At 43.6% G+C, this 16,993-nt stretch overlaps 1 protein-coding gene across 1 annotated transcript in view; it reads left to right on the forward strand.

Annotated features, from left to right (window-relative positions):
• Positions 1 to 16,993, forward strand: part of PCSK2 (proprotein convertase subtilisin/kexin type 2) — a 286,652-nt gene that overhangs the window by 163,463 nt on the left and 106,196 nt on the right. The window contains exons 3-4 of the mRNA XM_025876932.2: positions 8,238 to 8,351; positions 10,341 to 10,449. Coding sequence (XP_025732717.1) covers positions 8,238 to 8,351; positions 10,341 to 10,449 — 223 coding nt within the window. The remainder of the gene's footprint in view (positions 1 to 8,237; positions 8,352 to 10,340; positions 10,450 to 16,993) is intronic.

Here is a 16,993-nt window from a genome sequence, read left to right on the forward strand (position 1 = left end):
GTTCCCAAATGTCTTTGCCGGAGGCGGAATTGCCCCGCCCTTGTCGGTCCGGGCTAAGCAAGCTGCTCGGGTTTGCTCTCAGGAGCTTTTGTTCCCTGCAAGCTCTCGGTACAGCTTTGGAGGACCAGGGTGAAAATGGTGGCCTCCCAATCTCCGCCCGGAGGAGCTGACAACTCGGGGCCCCGCTCCTCAGTGTGCCCCCAGAGAAAAGCAGTCACTCCTGTCTCCCCGGTCTCCGGCCACACTCCGTGCTCACCCGGCCTGTGACCGAGCATTTCTATGTCTGGCACCCGGCCCCGTGTGGAGTCTCCAAACCCAGCAGATCCCTGTGGTGCACTCCCGCACCACTCCTCCCAGGGGAGGAAGGGGAGTCTCCCCGGCTCTGCCGCTTGTTGGGTCTCTGCTGGAGGAGCAGTGGCCCAACTGAGCCGCGGATCACAGTTTATGGCAACCCCGAGCTGAGAGCTCGCGACTCTGCTCCGTCTCTGCAGCCGGCTTCCCCACTCCGATACCTGGGAGCTCTGGCGCACTCAGGCACCCCCGGTCTCTCTGTGACCCCAAGGGTCCTGAGACCACACTGTCCCGGGAGGATTCCACCCCCCGCTTAGCCACTGGAGCGACGTCCCTCAGCAGAGCCGACTTCTGAAAGTTCTGATTTTGTGCTCCGCGGCTCTAGCACTTGCCAGAAGCGGCCAACGGAGGCCCCTCCCCCGCCGTCTATCCTCCCGAATATCACCTCGGATTCACTTCTCCGCACGTCCTACCTTCCAGTAAGTGGTTGCTTCTCTGTTCAGAGTTGTTGCTACTCTCTTCTTCGATCTCCTGTGGAGTTCGTAGGTGTTCAGAATGGTTTGATCCCTATTCAGCTGAATTTCCTGAGATCAGACGAAATCCAGGTCTCCTACTCCTCCGCCATCTTGCTCCACCCCCCCCCCAGTGTGTCTCTTATAAGGACACTGGTCATTGGGCGTGTGTCATTGGATTGAGGGCCCACCCTGATAATCCAGAATGGTTTCATCTCAAGATCTTTAATTATAACTGTAGAACCCCTTTTCCAAATAAAGTCACATTCACAGGTTCCAGGGATTTAGACGTGAGCATATATTTTGGGGGGATATATAGTGGGGGGACATATATTTTGGGGGAACATTCAATCTACTGCACTATAAAAGAATCATGCTAAATATACTCCTTTTTTAAAAAAAGCTCCGTCGTTCTATGTATGTGTATGAGTGCATACAAATAAATATTTTCTGGAAGGACTCACAGGAAGTTATGAAGAGTGGTCACCTTTGAGGAGAGAGCTATTTGAGAGCAAGGAAGGAAAGAGGAGGATAAATGTTCCCTTCCCATTATATAACTTACTTTCTGGACCACTTTAATTTTCTAACCATGAACATATGTTACATTCTTCTCCCCCCCCCTTTTTTTTTCTACGTCAACAGGGATTCTCAGGAAGTGGGGGAAGAATTATGTTTTTTTCTTGTCTTCTTTCCTACTTCTCTGCTTGAAAAAATTTTTTATTTAATTAAAGAAGCAGTTCACCCAGGGGATTCGGATGTCCAGCCCAATCAGAGAATGAGTGGTCCAATCCGACCTTATCCTTCCCCAGAGAGAGAACCAAGACCGAGGGCAAGACAAGCACCAGGAGGGCTGGAGGCTAAGGGGTAGTAGGCATCTCCCTGCCTCCTCACCTGGGCTGACATCTTCAGAGGATGCCTGCAAAGCTTCACACTGCAGATCTCTCTACTGAGTGAGGATCTCGAAGCCTGGATTCCACCAGGGCCTCATCACAATTCTGAGAGGTAGAAATAGGCTTTTGACAGAGGAAGAAAACTGGCCTCCAAGACAGTGTCAACCTTGAGGCAGGTTGGAATCCCCTGGAGAGTCTGACGTGGTCCAAGTGTGGCCTGCACGTGGGGGTTGTTGAGGCTCACCAGGTGACTCAATGGGCAGTCCAGGTAGAGGACAGCTGATCTGAGGACTGGGAAGGGAACGGATGTCTGTGGACATTTCTTCTGTGCCAGGAACTATGCTTCACAGCCATTCCACAGCAGGTGACCCCACTCGTTCCTCAAATCAACCCTCAGAAGGAGTTATGATCATTCTGGTGGAAAGGAGACATCTCAGAAATAGCACTATTAGGCTCAAAGATACAGAGTTAGCAGGGGCAGATGCAGGTCTCAAACCCGCATCTGTGGCACCACAATCCAGAGCTCCTGACTCCTGATCCAGAGCTCTTCCTACAAAATCTCATGGCTTCCATGGGTGACTCTCCCCCATTTCACTTATTAGGGGCTCCAGTCCTGGAAGTGGGGAAAACTCAGAGAAGTTCCACTTTTGTTAACCACTCAAAAGTTTGCCATCAGAAAATCTAGAAAAGCAAAAATGATCACACATTATCCATTCGAAAATGCATGGGTTTTGCATGCATTTTACAACCTCTCTCAGCAAATGACAAGAGTGACAAAAATTGTATTGCCTTAGGCTGGTACATCAAAATGTGCAGAATAGGTGTTGGCCATTAGAGGAAACTCCTGGAGACAACAGTGGAGCACTCTTTCAAGAAATGCTGATCACCAACATGCTTGACGGCACAGAGGATGATGTGGTGTAGGAAAACAGACGTGGAACATTCTGAGTTAGACTCCAAATGTGCAACAGGTTTTTTTTAAGATTTTTTTATTTATCTATGTGACAGACAGAGAGAGCACGCAAGTAGGCAAAGTGGCAAGCAGAGGGAGAGGGAGAAGAGCAGAGAACCTAATGTGGGGCTTGATCCCAGGACCCCAGGATCATGACCTGAGCCTAAGGCAGACACCTAACTGAGCCACCCAGGCACCCCTAAATGTGCAACAGTTTAGGAATATCCCAACCAATTTATTTCCCAACACTGTCCCTCTATTATTTTTTTTTTGCAAACTGTTATATAGGGTTAAAGAAATTTTTGTCCAAATGGAACTATGAGAGCACTTCATGTACAAAATAAAGTTTACAAATGAGAAGGAAGCACTGTGACAGAGTTTAATTCTCAGGAACTGTGGTAATTTCCTAGGGTTGAATTAGTTTAATTTAATTCTTTGTGATTGTATTAGTTTCCATAATGAAGTACCACAAACTGGGAGGCCCAACACTATTGAAATTAATTCTCTCACAGTTCTGGAGGCCCGAAGTCTGAAGCCACATTGTTGGCATGCCATGCCCCCTGTGAAATCTCTGGGAGTGGATCTCTCCTTGCCTCTTCCAGCTTCTGGTAGACGCACAAGTTCCTTGGCTTGTAGTAGAATAACTCCATCCTCTGCCCCCTCCCTCTTCACATGGCTTCACTCTCTGTGTCCGTATGTCTTCCTATGGCATTCTCCTTGTGTGTCTCTCTGTCTTTTTCTCATGAGAACACTAGCCATGTTGCATTAGGGGACCATCTTCCTGCAGCACAACCTCCTCTTAACTAATTACATCAGCAACAACCCTTTTCCCAGATAGGGTCACATTCTGAGGTACCGGAGGTTAGGCCTTCAATATATCTTTCAGAGGGATATAATTAAACTCATGAAAGCGGTAAAGAAAATAATTCTTGGTGGTACAGAAAATAATAGTGTGACCCAATCTACAGCATCATAGGTTTAAAATTTCAGTATTTTCACCAACATGTCAATTTTGTGTTTTATGTTTCTTGTGCTCCCTCCAAGCTAACCTGTTTTGCCCTTTGGAGGCAGGTTTCCCATATTGCTCCTCTTTCTCCCAGCCCCTCTCCTGCCCCACACAGTCAACGCTAATTAGCAGCTGTTTAATTATCAGCCCAGCGGGAAGTAATCCAGGCCCTGATCCTTGGAGAGTTACATTCACGGTTAAGCTGTCCCAGATACTGGAAGGTTAACTGTGTTCTGTACCTTAGGGAGGGGCAATGTGGCTTAGTGGAAAGTACACAGCATTTAGAATTGGTCAGCCCGTGTGACTCCGCCATGTTTTCAACCGCTGAACAATGGCCACTAAACCTCCTTTCCTCAGCTGTAACCACACTCTCTCCACAGTCTTGTTGAGAAGATTCTAAGTAGTGAAAGTAGCTTGTTAACGAAACTTGTAAAATAGAACGCAAATGTGCAGGGATAGTATCTGCCTCGTTTTAGAATGGTCTGTAATTGGTACATTGTAGATGCACAGAAACATTTGTTGACCGAAAATTCTTAATTGAAGAGAAAGACTACAAGAGGGAAGGAAAGTGGGGGGGATCTCTTGAGTAAAATTTGTTCTATGCACATGTGTCAAACTAAGATTTAAAAGTTAAACCAGAATTGCAAAATATCCATCTGTTTGTTTCTAATAAAAATAATTCCCAGTAGCAAACACTCCTGCTTTCTTATGTTTTTTATTTGTATAAATCTTTAGGTCAATGGACCAACTTGGGTGAGCAGTCTAAAATGAAATAACTAAGCTAACTGGAAATTATTTTTTGAGAAGGCAAGAAACTATGGTTAAGTTGCATGGCATTGGTACCACATTGAAGTGGTAATGAAAGGTATCATGTGTGAAAAATTACAATTCAGAGGAGACGATAAAAGTGACCTTTTAGTTATAATGTGAGGAAGGAATTTGAACACTAGGAAATACTTCTCTGATATTAACAGCTTTATCACACATAGGATTATAACACTGAAGTCTTCTCCAGAGGTCTTTAAAAATAGTTTATAATCTCATCTTTCTGCTAATGGCAATTTCATTAATAATAGAAAACAATCCAAATGACCAGTAAAAGGGAAATCACTGGGTAAATTATGGTACATTATTCTATGGGATATTCAGGTAGCTGTTAAAAATTAAGTTGTGAGAGCTACAGAGCAACATATTAAAATTCCTAAAGTAGGATACTTAGTGAAGAAAGAAAGCATAATTTTATCTATAGCTCAATTACTTTTATGCAAAAATTAGGCTTAAATGCAAATTAACATTGAACAAGAACCCAGAAAGATTAAAGCAATTTATGGTATTCCATGGTATCATTGGTGGGGGGATGAAAACTATTCTCCAGTTATTTGTAACAAGTAAAAATATATGTTTAAAAGGTGTTCTCTCTCTCTCTTGCAATTGTAACTGTGATCTTCATTAAGGACATGAAGATAAACTAAAAAGCTCAGAAAGGCCTGCAGTCTTACGATTTTTAATATTCAGTAACACTAGATGACAAGATTACAGACACCTACATCATGCTTCAGTGCTTCTGGGTTGCAAGGAGGGGTGATGTCAAGAAAGCACAGCATTCCAAAGCATCGCTGGTCTCCATTAAAACCTAATTTATGGAATTAAAAATTAATTTTATGGAAATGATTCTAAAGTCTTTTCATTAGACTGCACTCAGGCTAATTGAGTTTGGAGTGCTATTGTCATAGCCATTCCTGCACTGTTATCTAAAAAGATGAAATCCAGTGTGAGTCTTCTTGTTCTTATGCTTCTGAGAAGCAGCCACAGAGGGGAGTTTTCAAGCAGCCACAGGGCAGCTGTTCTTGCTTAGCAAAGACCCTTGTGAAGGAACAGTGCTACTTTAGCGAAGTCAGTCATGACAACGAATCCAGTATGATGGGAATCCCTCAGTGGAAGCCAACCAAGGCTTACTGTCAGTGAGTAGTGCGGATAAAGGTCTTGCTTGGGACCACTATGGGAAGATGCGGTGGCCGAAGTCAGGCTCCTTCCCCTACTGCTCTTCCTTGAGTACTTGCTTCCTGAGTAAGAGAAAAGTTTTAAGAGGGATGTGCTGTGGCTCTTTACATACATGTGTATGTGTCTAGCTAGATCTATTTGTCTGTCTGTTCTGTGGCAGATGTGAGAATACGCAGCACATACCTCTGACTTCTGGGAGAGTAATTGACCAAGGACCCCAGCTGCTGCACTCTGAAATCTGTCACTGTGTTGGCAAGAAGCCATGCTTCCTGGCAGCTCTAGCCAGTGACTGAGCACAGCAAGGGCACTGAGGCAGGCTCGTCCCTGGGAGACACAGCGTTCTTCGGACAGCTGACTTTGGATTCCCAACAGACCTGCCAAGCCATCCTTACACTATAGAGCCGTTGAGGACACTTTTGCCCAATCTTGTTCACTCTCTCCTTTGCGGGGTCAAGCTTACATAGCAGTTTCTTGCATTTTCTCTCCTAATAAAAGCCTTGCATATTTAATCTCATCTTGGCATCTTCTTCTTTTTTTTAAAAGATTTTATTTATTTATTTGACAGAGAGAGAGATAGCGAGAGCAGGAACACAAGCAGGGGGAGTGGGAGAGGGAGAAGCAGACTTCCCGCCGAGCAGGGAGCCTGATGCGGGGCTCAATCCCAGGACCCTGGGATCATGACCTGAGCCGAAGGCAGACGCTTAACGACTGAGCCACCCAGGCGCCCCTCATCTTGGCATCTTCTTCTCAGAAGATATATATGTGTGTGCATCTGTGTATGTATATACAGAAGACATATGTCCATCCATCCCAGCTCCCAAATACTTGCTATATGCCACAGTGAATATCTGTCGTTGGAATACCTCCAAAGAACAGAGTACATGCCACATCTACCACCTCTTTTCTACACATACCGAGTTTCTGCTAGAATTAGAGTTTTTCTGGCTAATGAGCCTCCAGTCTGCCTGTATCAATGTATAGAGTGAAGTAAGGAACCACTCTCCCACAGCATTCCTGCACATTTCAGGACAGGAGGGAAGGGGAGGTTTCCAGCCACATATGTGGTCTCTTCTCTTCATTCTTCCCTCCCTGCCATCACAGTTGACGTGGGTCCTCTTGACTTCCCTGCTCCCACATCAGAGTTCTCAAGTGCAAGCAACACAAATGGATTCTGGCTTACATAAGCAAAAGAGAATTTCTTGGAATGGTATAGGCAGCTCACAATCAGTGGGAGGCCGAAGGATTGGTCGGGCTGTGGAACTGTCCCAAGGACCTTTGAAAGTCTGGTGAGTGAACTTCTGAGATAAATAGCCTTCAAGGGTTCCTTCTGCTCTCACATCCCTTTCCCAGGATTCAAATCCATACCCACCTGGGCACCTCTGAGTCAGAGAGACCTGCAGTTTCTTTGCAGATAGGTGTCTCAAATTTCATTCCCACCAACACGGAACTTAGTGGACTCCAGGTAACCCCCCAAATGCACCGGAGATACTTGGGAAAAGAAGAAATGAATGTTGGGCAGCAAAATATCATTAAAAAAATCAGAGGCACGTGGGTGGCTCAGTTCATTAAGCATCCAACTCTTGATTTTGGCTCAGGTCATGACCTCAGGGTTGTGAGATCGAGCCCTGAATTGAGCTCTGCATTGGATAGGGAGCCTGCTTAAGAGACTCTCTCTCTCTGTCTCCCTCTCCCTCTACCCCTACCCGTGCCCCCTCCCCTGCGCTCACTCACACACGCAGTCTCTCTCTCTCTCAAAAAAAAAAAAAAAATCAGTATGCAGCACACACCCTTTTATACATTGGCATAGTTCCCAAGTTTGTAGATGTTCAGAGATGAGCCACAGCCCCTGGATGATAAATTTGTGATTGCCCAAGTGAAGAGAATTTCATGAATGGGACAAAATCTAACTGTTGCCAGAAGCCTGCTTGAACAATTCAGCTCCTAAGTTTCATTTCATCCAAGGGCTTGGGGTTCAGTCTGACCTTCCAAAAATTGAAACACTGTCATTGCCAGGGCAGCCCTTTCTTTTCAAAGAGCCCTCGCTTACCTTCTAGAGCTTTGATATGAACTAGCTGGCTCTCTAGGCAAGTGTTCTTTTGGTTTGGGTTTTGGTTTGTTTTGGTTTGACTTGATTTTGGTTTTGGCTGATTCCCAAATATGATAGCACAATCCTCTCAACAAATGCAAAGGCTGGAAAACCCTTCTGAAAAATGATCCCCTCAGTTTTCACTGTCTCTCCCCCTCCCTGAATCCACATCAATCTTCTTTACTTAATAGAAGCATTGCATTGTTTTATTTCCCTTAACAACCCCTACCCCCTTATCTTCCTTGAGAGTACTTTTTTCTACCAAATTCTCATTTTAAGGAAACTCACTGTGAGCCATCTCCAAGGCCAATTTATTCAGCACAGACAGAAGTGAATGCTTTTGGAAAATAATCATAGAGTGTAGAGTGTACATGAGATGAACTTGGCTTCCACAGAGAAAAAAAGCACCTGTGTACAAATGGAATTTGAATTCATGGAAATGAATTCCAGAAGAAGTTCAGGTGGATATTCAGGTAATATGCCAATATTGTCATTCCAGGTAAAGATGGCCTTGCAGCAAGAAGGATTCGACAGAAAGAAGCGGGGGTATAGAGACATCAATGAGATTGATATCAACATGAATGATCCTCTTTTTACAAAGCAGTGGTATCTGGTAAGCATGTCCATATTACTCCTAACATTTCTCATCTTGAGACTTCAGATAAAAAAAATGCATTTCTATTTCCTCATTATTCTGTGGGATGTCAGCCAGCATCCTACTCTATGAACCTTTCTTCCCTTTGATATGTATTTTCTATCAGCACCCATGCATCATGTTCTCTATGAAGAGAGAGAGAACTCTTTCTTACTTCTGCTTCCTTCTGGAACTGCTAAATAGCCATGATCTCTAGGGTCAAAGCAACTATCAAATGCTGATCAGATTGCCCCAGACTCTGAAAAAGCACAGCGATGCATGAGGGAAGACTTGCAAAATCATGTAGAAGTTGAGTCAAGAGTCTGAGGGGAGTAATCCAGGGGTCTCAACAGGCAGAGTGACCGGAGGACATAATGAAACCACAGGCATAAGAGAAAGATTTAGGCAACTTCACAAGGGACAAACAAGAGAGCTCAAAGACCAAAGCAACAAAAGTAGCATCCGTTAGCGCTTCTTAAAGTAATGTCAGGAAATCACATCCATGGGGCTTTTCAGGTGGAGGATGCAAGGCCCCGAAACCCAGTCTGTCCGGTGAAGTGAATGTTATTATCTGGCTCACCAGCAGTCCTTCATGATCCATTTGGACAAGTTGGGTTATATTTAAAAGAGACCCAAATCTTCTAAACCAATCCTAACTGCAGGGCATCTTGAGGGAAAGGGAGGACTAGTGTAAAACTGTGTGATGCTTTACCTTATTTAAGACTAAAAGGTGATGAGCAAGATAGAAGACTAAATTATAGCCCTGTGGACTGAGACGTTTATAGGAATGCATCACAACTTCTATCTTGGGTCTTCCGAGCTTGACTATGTCCTTTGTTTTTTGGCATGGAATCCTACAATTCCAATCCGGGCAACTGAAAAGAGCTTATGTGCGTTAATCAGGTTAGACTACATTTCTTGCACTCACAACCAACCCCCCAAGTCACCTTCGCTTAACAGATCAAAGCTTTTGCTCACTCACGTTATATGTCCAATGCTTCAGAGTCCCTCAGGGACCCAGGCTCCATCCCAGCTCCATCTCCATCCCAGCTCTATCCCAACCCCCATTTTCATGAGAACCTCAACAAGGGGAAGGAGCAGGTCACACACTGGCATTTAAGGCTTCTGCCTGGATGTGACAAATGGCACATGAACTCACATTCTATTGGCCCAAATCAGTCATGTGGGCATTCTACTAACTTCCTAGGTGATGGAGAGGTATAATCTTAACGCATGCATGGAAGGAAAAGAGCAGTCATTTTTACCAAGCACACTAATGACATTCACAGTGTTTTAGCAACACCGTAGTAATAGCCAACAGGTCACTGTGTGCTTCTGCAGTATGAGCTCTAACTTCACTGTTTTTATGACTCATCTTTGAGAAAATCTGCACAGGACAAAGATGCATGAAAAGAGGGTAGTAAACATATTTATATAGAATTTCTTGGTTTTCCTTTTTCGAATTTTTTTAGGGAAAAGACTTTTTTTTGCATTAGAACAAGCACTAAAAGTGAGCCAGCTATCTTTGATTTAGTGCATCAAATATTTTGGTAAAGTGACCCTGAAATTACAAAGGTAAGTAAGACATGCTCCCTCTTGCAAAGCATACTGGTCTTGAGGGAGGAAATCACATTCAAATAAGAATGATCCAAGACAGTATGTGCTAAATTCAAAACATGAGGTATAAATAAAGACTACAAGAGTGAGGTTTAATTCAAAACTGGGGAAGGTTTCTTGCAATGGCAACTTTAAGGAGTTTAAAGACAGCAATCCAGTCACAGAAACATCAGTGGTGTGTATCAAAAAACAGAGGGAGAAGTCTGGAAGAGTTAGATGGGGAAACATTCAGGAGTACTGTTTCATGGAAGACGGGGTCTTTGAGCCGGCCCTGGAAGAGCAGGTGCAAACACACAGGTGCTTTACTACACCAGACTAATAAGATGCTTTGCCTTGAAATTCCTGAACCAGATCAATACTGGACAAGCTGATGGCACTCCTGGCCTTGATTTGAATGTGGCAGAAGCCTGGGAGCTGGGATACACAGGGAAAGGTGTTACCATTGGAATTATGGATGATGGTAAGTATTTCAAAGCCTTCACATCATTTGGAAGCAAGTGTGTCTTTGCATGCCTTTGGAATATAAAAGATTCATTGTTTTGGGGATGCTAATCAAAGGCAGAATAACCACCTGCTGGACCCGACCATCGTCTATACTGTGGCAAAATCCTCCCCTTCCTCCAGATCAGTGGTTCTCAAACTTGAGGATGCCCTTAATACATATTTATTGGATTAATAAATTAAAAAGCCAAAAAAATGAACAAAGGAAGACTGGCCATCACTGAACTGTCATTTCTTATTGGGCCACAGCTTGTACCTTACCTTAGAGCATCTTCTAAACCCATCTGAATTTACCATCCTCTTCTCTAGATCCACACTGTCCAGTGGAGTAGCCACTAGCCATATGTGGCTATTTACACTTAAGTTTTAATCAATTAAAGCTAAATAAAATTAAAAATTCAATTCCTCAGTCACAATAGCTTCATTTCAAGTTCTCAATAGCCACAAGGGGCTAGTGGCTACTGAAATTCAATTCAATTTCGTTTCTATCATCACAGAAAGTTCTATTAGACAGTGTGGCTCTACACCGATGAAATAGCTTTTTGGTAACAGGATTGGAGTTTGGAGAAATTTTGACTTTGTTGCTACTTTCAGGATGAACCCTGGTAAAGCAGACCTTGATAACCCCTTATTACATATGCCCTCTATAACATGTTATTCTACCCCATATGCCTACCAGACAAAGATTTAGTAGAGCTTTATTTTCTATAGTTTATGATACAAAAACCAGTGGGTCTGAAGAACTGATGTTTTTCTAACTACACATATCCTTGGCTCTGCCAAGATTCTGAAGAATCTCTCTCCAGTGGTCATCTCGCTGGGCAGGTCCTCTTGCCCCTCATCAGCCATGTGGATCCTCCAGGAAAAGTTCCACTAAGCAGTATTGATGCAATTATACATAAAGCCTATGTATGAGATGAAACAATGGAGCTTTTCCCTTCTGAAGATACTCAAAGAACACTATGCCCTCCAAAGCAAGCCTTTGAAGACGAATTGGTGGTGAAACAAAGGGAGCCAGCATGCTTAAAATTGGTGCTGTCTTTTGTGTGGGTTCATTAAATATCCACATAGAAACAATGCCCTCGTGTTTTCTGATGTGAGAGATGTTTTGAAGTGGATGTAAAAGCTTTCTCCAGTGGCCGAGGGCTTTCACAAGAAGAAAGGAGCGCTGTAGGAGAAAGCGTGTGTATACACGTGGATCTTGGGAGCTTATAACCATTTCTTCCTTCCTAATGCTTTGGTTTGGAAACCAACGTGGCTGAGACCAGCTCACCTGGGAGAAAAATGTGTCTATGTTTGGGGGAAATCTGCCTAGGATATATTGTAATCACACAGTGTCTGGAGGATTAGAGGAGCACCCTCAAAGTGGCCACAGACAGGCATATTGTTTTATGAAACCCAACAGCCCATGATGCCTATTTCTGGATTCTTTAACTGTAGCTCCCTGACTGACTGTGTATCAACCCTTCCAAAAAGGGAAAATGGAAGGATGAGCCCTGACTCTGACCCACCTTTCCTGGCTTGAGAAGCCAAGCCCTTCAAAAAGAAAGTCTCAGCATCTTCTTGTTTGATATTTCTTCTGATTTAGTGGCCTTTGGGAATCCCCCCAAAACCGAACTCTCTGCCCCCCAATTTAAACTCCCAACTCCTCCACTATTTTATTAATTAATAAATTAAAAAGCCAAAAAAATGAACGAAGGAAGACTGGCCATCACTGAACTGTCATTTCTTATTGGGCCACAGCTTGTACCTTACCTTAGAGCATCTTCTAAACCCATCTGAATTTACCATATACTTTTCCAGATCCACACTGTCCAGTGGAGTAGCCACTAGCCATATGTGGCTATTTACACTTAAGTTTTAAACAATTAAAGCTAAATAAAATTAAAAATTCAATTCCTCGGTCACACTAGCTTTGTTTCAAGTTCTCAATAGCCACAAGGGGCTAGCGGCTGCTGAAATTCAATTCAACTTCATTTCTATCACCACAGAAAGTTCCATTTGTTTGGTCATCTGTGGCTGCAGAACAAACTACCCCAAAATTGAGTGGCTTAACACAACCACCATGTTGTTATCTCTCACAGTTCTGTGGGTTGACCAGGCTCAGCTGGAAAGTTCTGCTATTGATCTCCCTGGGGTCTCTCATGCCATTGGGGTCAGAATATAGCCGGGGCCAGTGTCAACTGGATGCTTAACTGGGATGCTAAAATGGCTCAGTCTCCCTCCCGCTCCATGTAGTCCCAGGACTTCTCCTCTCCACGTGGTCTCACAAGTAAGGTGGCTGGATTTCTTACAGATGGCTGGGGGGTCCCAAGAACAGTCACTCTAAGGGACAAGAAGCAGAAGCTGCTACTCTTCCCAAAAGCCAGACATGGAACGAGCAAACATCACTCAGCCACTTCTATTGGACGAATGGTCTCAGGCACAGATTCCAGGGGAGGAGGAATAGGTTCCACATCCTGGTGCAGAGTTAAACAAAAGGTTTGTGGCTGGCTTTAATTCAGCACATGCTTATTCAGAGTGATAACTGAAGAAGAGAACTACCAAGCCACTCTCCAAATCCCTTTCTGAATGTCAAGATGAGCACATTTGGGACACGAGTGGCCTCCCACACAACAGGGACAATGGTCAACAGCCGCACACTGTGTCATTAGGCATCTCTGCCCTAACACCTAGAATAGGAAGTGTGATGGTGAGGCTGGGAGCATCAGTAAATGGTATAGTATTGTTTCCCAGATATTCGCTCAGTAAGATATCATCACCAAACAAGGTAAAGACACACACAGATACTGACCTTCACACCTAAGAGCAAAAACAATATCGTATTTTCTAATCATTGGTTCTCTTTAATTGGCCTCTACAGGAAATAATTTGATTATCTGAATGTGGGAGAGTCAATCTATAGACAGCCCTGTTTTAATAGCCATTCACACTCTCTGGTTGTGCAACTCAGAACTGGACCAACATCCTCTCTGCTAGATCCAATGACTCAATACATGCTCAATAAATATCTGCTGCTTTCATGTAGGTGCAATTTAATGTCATTTCCACACACTACACATCAGAAGGAGAGTACCTCCATGGTTAGCTGTTGCCCACAGAGGCAGAAAGCATTTCTTAAGGGTTTGCTCTGTTGTTCCAGGCATGGAGATGTCAGCAAGGACCCCACTTAATGGTAATAAGTCACCCCTTTTGTTGTAGATAGGGTTGTTTGCTGCTGGGAACTTGAACTGGAAAATAGGATGTGGCCAACAAAACATGGAGATGGGTAGAAGCCACCCAGCACAGGCACAATTCTGGACGGGTGCAGTCTATCAAGGTCAAAGATGGTCAGTGAGGGCATGAATCAAGGACTTTAGTCCATCAGATGATGCCAAGGAAGTAAGACTGAAGGCCAGGGAAGCAAGGTCAGAGAGAGTTTCAAGCTGAAGTAACAATAAAAACTAACACTTCTTGGGACACCTGGGTGGCTCAGTTGTTAGGCATCTGCCTTCAGCTCAGGTCATGATCCCAGGGTCCTGGGATCGAGTCCCACATAGGGCTCCTTGCTCAGCGGGGAGCCTGCTTCTCCCTCTGCCTGCCACTCTCCCTGCTTGTGCTTTCTCTCTCTCTGACAAATACATAAATAAAATCTAATAAAAAACTAATATTTCTTGAGTACTCACTATATACTAGGTACTGCCTAACAATTTGGAAACAGTCACAATTATCCTCTAAGATTGGTGCTATTGTCCACATGTTGCAGATGAAGAAACCAAGGTTAGGGAGGCAAGAAGCTACTCAAACTGATCTTAACCATCATCTTCAGTGTTTGAAACCCACCCCTTGGCTCTGCCTCCCTAGTGGGTCTTTGTGAATGGGATCTCATCCTTGTAAGTGGAGGTCCAAACCTAAGGACCAGGCAGTCAGCCTTACCCTCCCATGAGAGTTAGAAGTCTGCATCACATAGAAAAGCAACTTGGGCTTCACCAGTCTCAGAAGAACTAGTGGGGTATTATTATTGTATAATAAATGACTCCAACCCTTAGCAGCCTATAGTAAATATTTGTTTTGCTCATAATTTTGTGGCACAGGAACTCAGGAAGAGCCAGTCTGGGCACTTTTCATTTGAGGTTTCTCATGCAGTTGAGGGCAGAATGTTGGCTGGGCTGCAGTCATCTGAAGACTCAACTGGGGTAGACATTCTCGGCTCATTCCCAAGGCTGACCACTGATGGCTGCTGCGGCTCAGCTGAGGCTTTCGTACCAAGGGCCACTCATGGGCTTCTTCCATGGCAGTTGAATTCGCCTCCCCACCCCACCTCACCCCCTGAGTGGACAAGTATCCAAAGAGAACAGGTGAAAGATGCCTGACCTCTTCTGACCTAGCCTTGAAAGTCGTGCAACAACTTATTGGTAGAAGTAGTCATAGCCCACTCAGACTGAAGATGGGAGAACAGACCTACCTCCAGAAAAGGTGTGTGGTATAGTTATACATCTCAACTGAATTAGTAACATTATAACTAGGAATATGTACATGGAGATCCTTGCTAATTCTCTGAGATCTCCAGAATCATCAGAGTTTCCCGAGAATTTGGACTATTGTGGATTAGACTTTCTGAAAAGACTCAAATTGATGGTGGGATATTAACGTGAATTCTAACCAAGTAATTGTCATTTGCATATCATTTGCATTATGATTGGCTGGTGATGAGTTGATCCCCCCTGTAGACTGGGAGCCATAGATAGCTGAACAGCTCAGGTTCTGTGTCTAAATAGCCTGTTTTTTTAGGACCTGCATCGTGCCTGGTGTTCACTGCTGAAAATAACCCAGTGAGTGCAAAATAAAATTGAATACATTAATAATACAAGAATTAAAAGTAAATAAGCTGATTGAGAAAATGTATTTAGTACACTCCACCTCAAAAGATAATCAAATAGACAAAAATATTAAAATACTATTTAATTACCAGGCCATTAATTTCATGATTTAGTTCATTATATTTTTTTTGAGTCATGTCTGTCATTCCCCATGGTTCTATCAATAATCTCTTCTTTCTCAGACCAAAGTCTGCGTCTGTCCCAACTTAACACTCAGTCTTCCCCAGTCTTCCCCTTAACCTAGTTAAAGATCCTTTATTTTAGTTGGGCTAAATTTATCTTGTTTTAATTTTAATTTCCTTCAGGTCTCAAATTATCTCTTTGCCTTGATATTTTACCTTCGCAGAGAATAGACTACTATTTCTCAGAAAATTTCTCTCCCAGACAACTTGCACTATCAGAACATGGGGTCATCTTTAAAAAATTGACTCACTGCATGGACTAGGAGCTTGCGCCATCCACTCCATGCATCAACCTGGTATTGCAGTACCTCCAGGAAGGGTACACCTTTTAGGGGGAAATACCCAAGTGTCTAAAGTCAGCTTGATTTGTTGGGAGAGGGGGGCGGGTATCACCTGAGACTGTGTGCACTGAATGCTTCTGCCTTAGAGTGGCAGCGCAGGTGGCTTGTACCTGGCTTTCCCAAGACTTAGGTGTGTATGTACACACATTACAATCTTCTTACACACTACAAACATGAATAGACTGATGATCGTGCTGGGGTGCCTGGCTGGCTCAGTCAGTACAGCCCGTGACTCTTGATCTCAGGGTTGTGAGTTCAAGCACTATGCTGGGTGTAGAGATTACTAAAAAAATAAATAAACAAGTATATTATGCCAAAAAAAATTGATTCCCTGCTAGAAAAAAACATATTGTCTGTGTGCGCCCTGTGGGTGTGTTTTTAACTTATCTATATGTTACAAAATGTTTTGCCCAACATTGAGTTTACAAAATGTAACCAATTTCAACAAATACACACAACAATTTAATTTCAACACAACATTCTAGACCCAGTAGATTTTTGAAAATGTTTCTGCTCTTCTGCATTATCCACATGACTCTAATGATGTGGTAGATGTTGTGACCAATGGTGACAGTAATAAATATAACTTATCAAGTGTTTACTACAAGCTAAACACTTTAGATGAATTGGCCCTCATCTTGAACACTGCTTTGCAAGATAAATAATATCCCCATTTCAAAGATAAGGAAACTGAGGCTCAGGAAGATTATGTCCCTTGGCTGAAGCTTCACAATTATTACAGTGTCTGAGTCTAGAATAGAACTGGATCTGGTGGTCTCTGTAGCCTGTGCTCATCCCCAACCTTTCCCACAGCTGAAACAGACCACTTCGGAATTAGGGTCCAGGACAAGCCGGCAACCTTTAAAAATACTAGTCTCAAATGAATCTTCTGACCCCTGTCCTTCTGCAGTCCTTGGGAGGGGGTGTGGGGGAGGAGGAGGAGGAGGAGGGTGGATGGGAAGTGACAGGCTATACTCTCCCAAATTACAGAAAGCAGCCATGAATGGCAGCAGTCATTTGACACGCTTTGCATGTCAAAATATCAGCAATGAAATGTAACATATGTTCTGTAGAACAATGACTCCCAGTCCAGAAATTTCTTGTGTAACCAGAAATTTGTT

The sequence above is a fragment of the Callorhinus ursinus genome, unplaced genomic scaffold (assembly GCF_003265705.2).
Source record: "Callorhinus ursinus isolate GAN/ISIS: 27379988/994484 unplaced genomic scaffold, GSC_fseal_2.0 scaffold29, whole genome shotgun sequence".
Taxonomy (NCBI): Eukaryota; Metazoa; Chordata; class Mammalia; order Carnivora; family Otariidae; genus Callorhinus; species Callorhinus ursinus.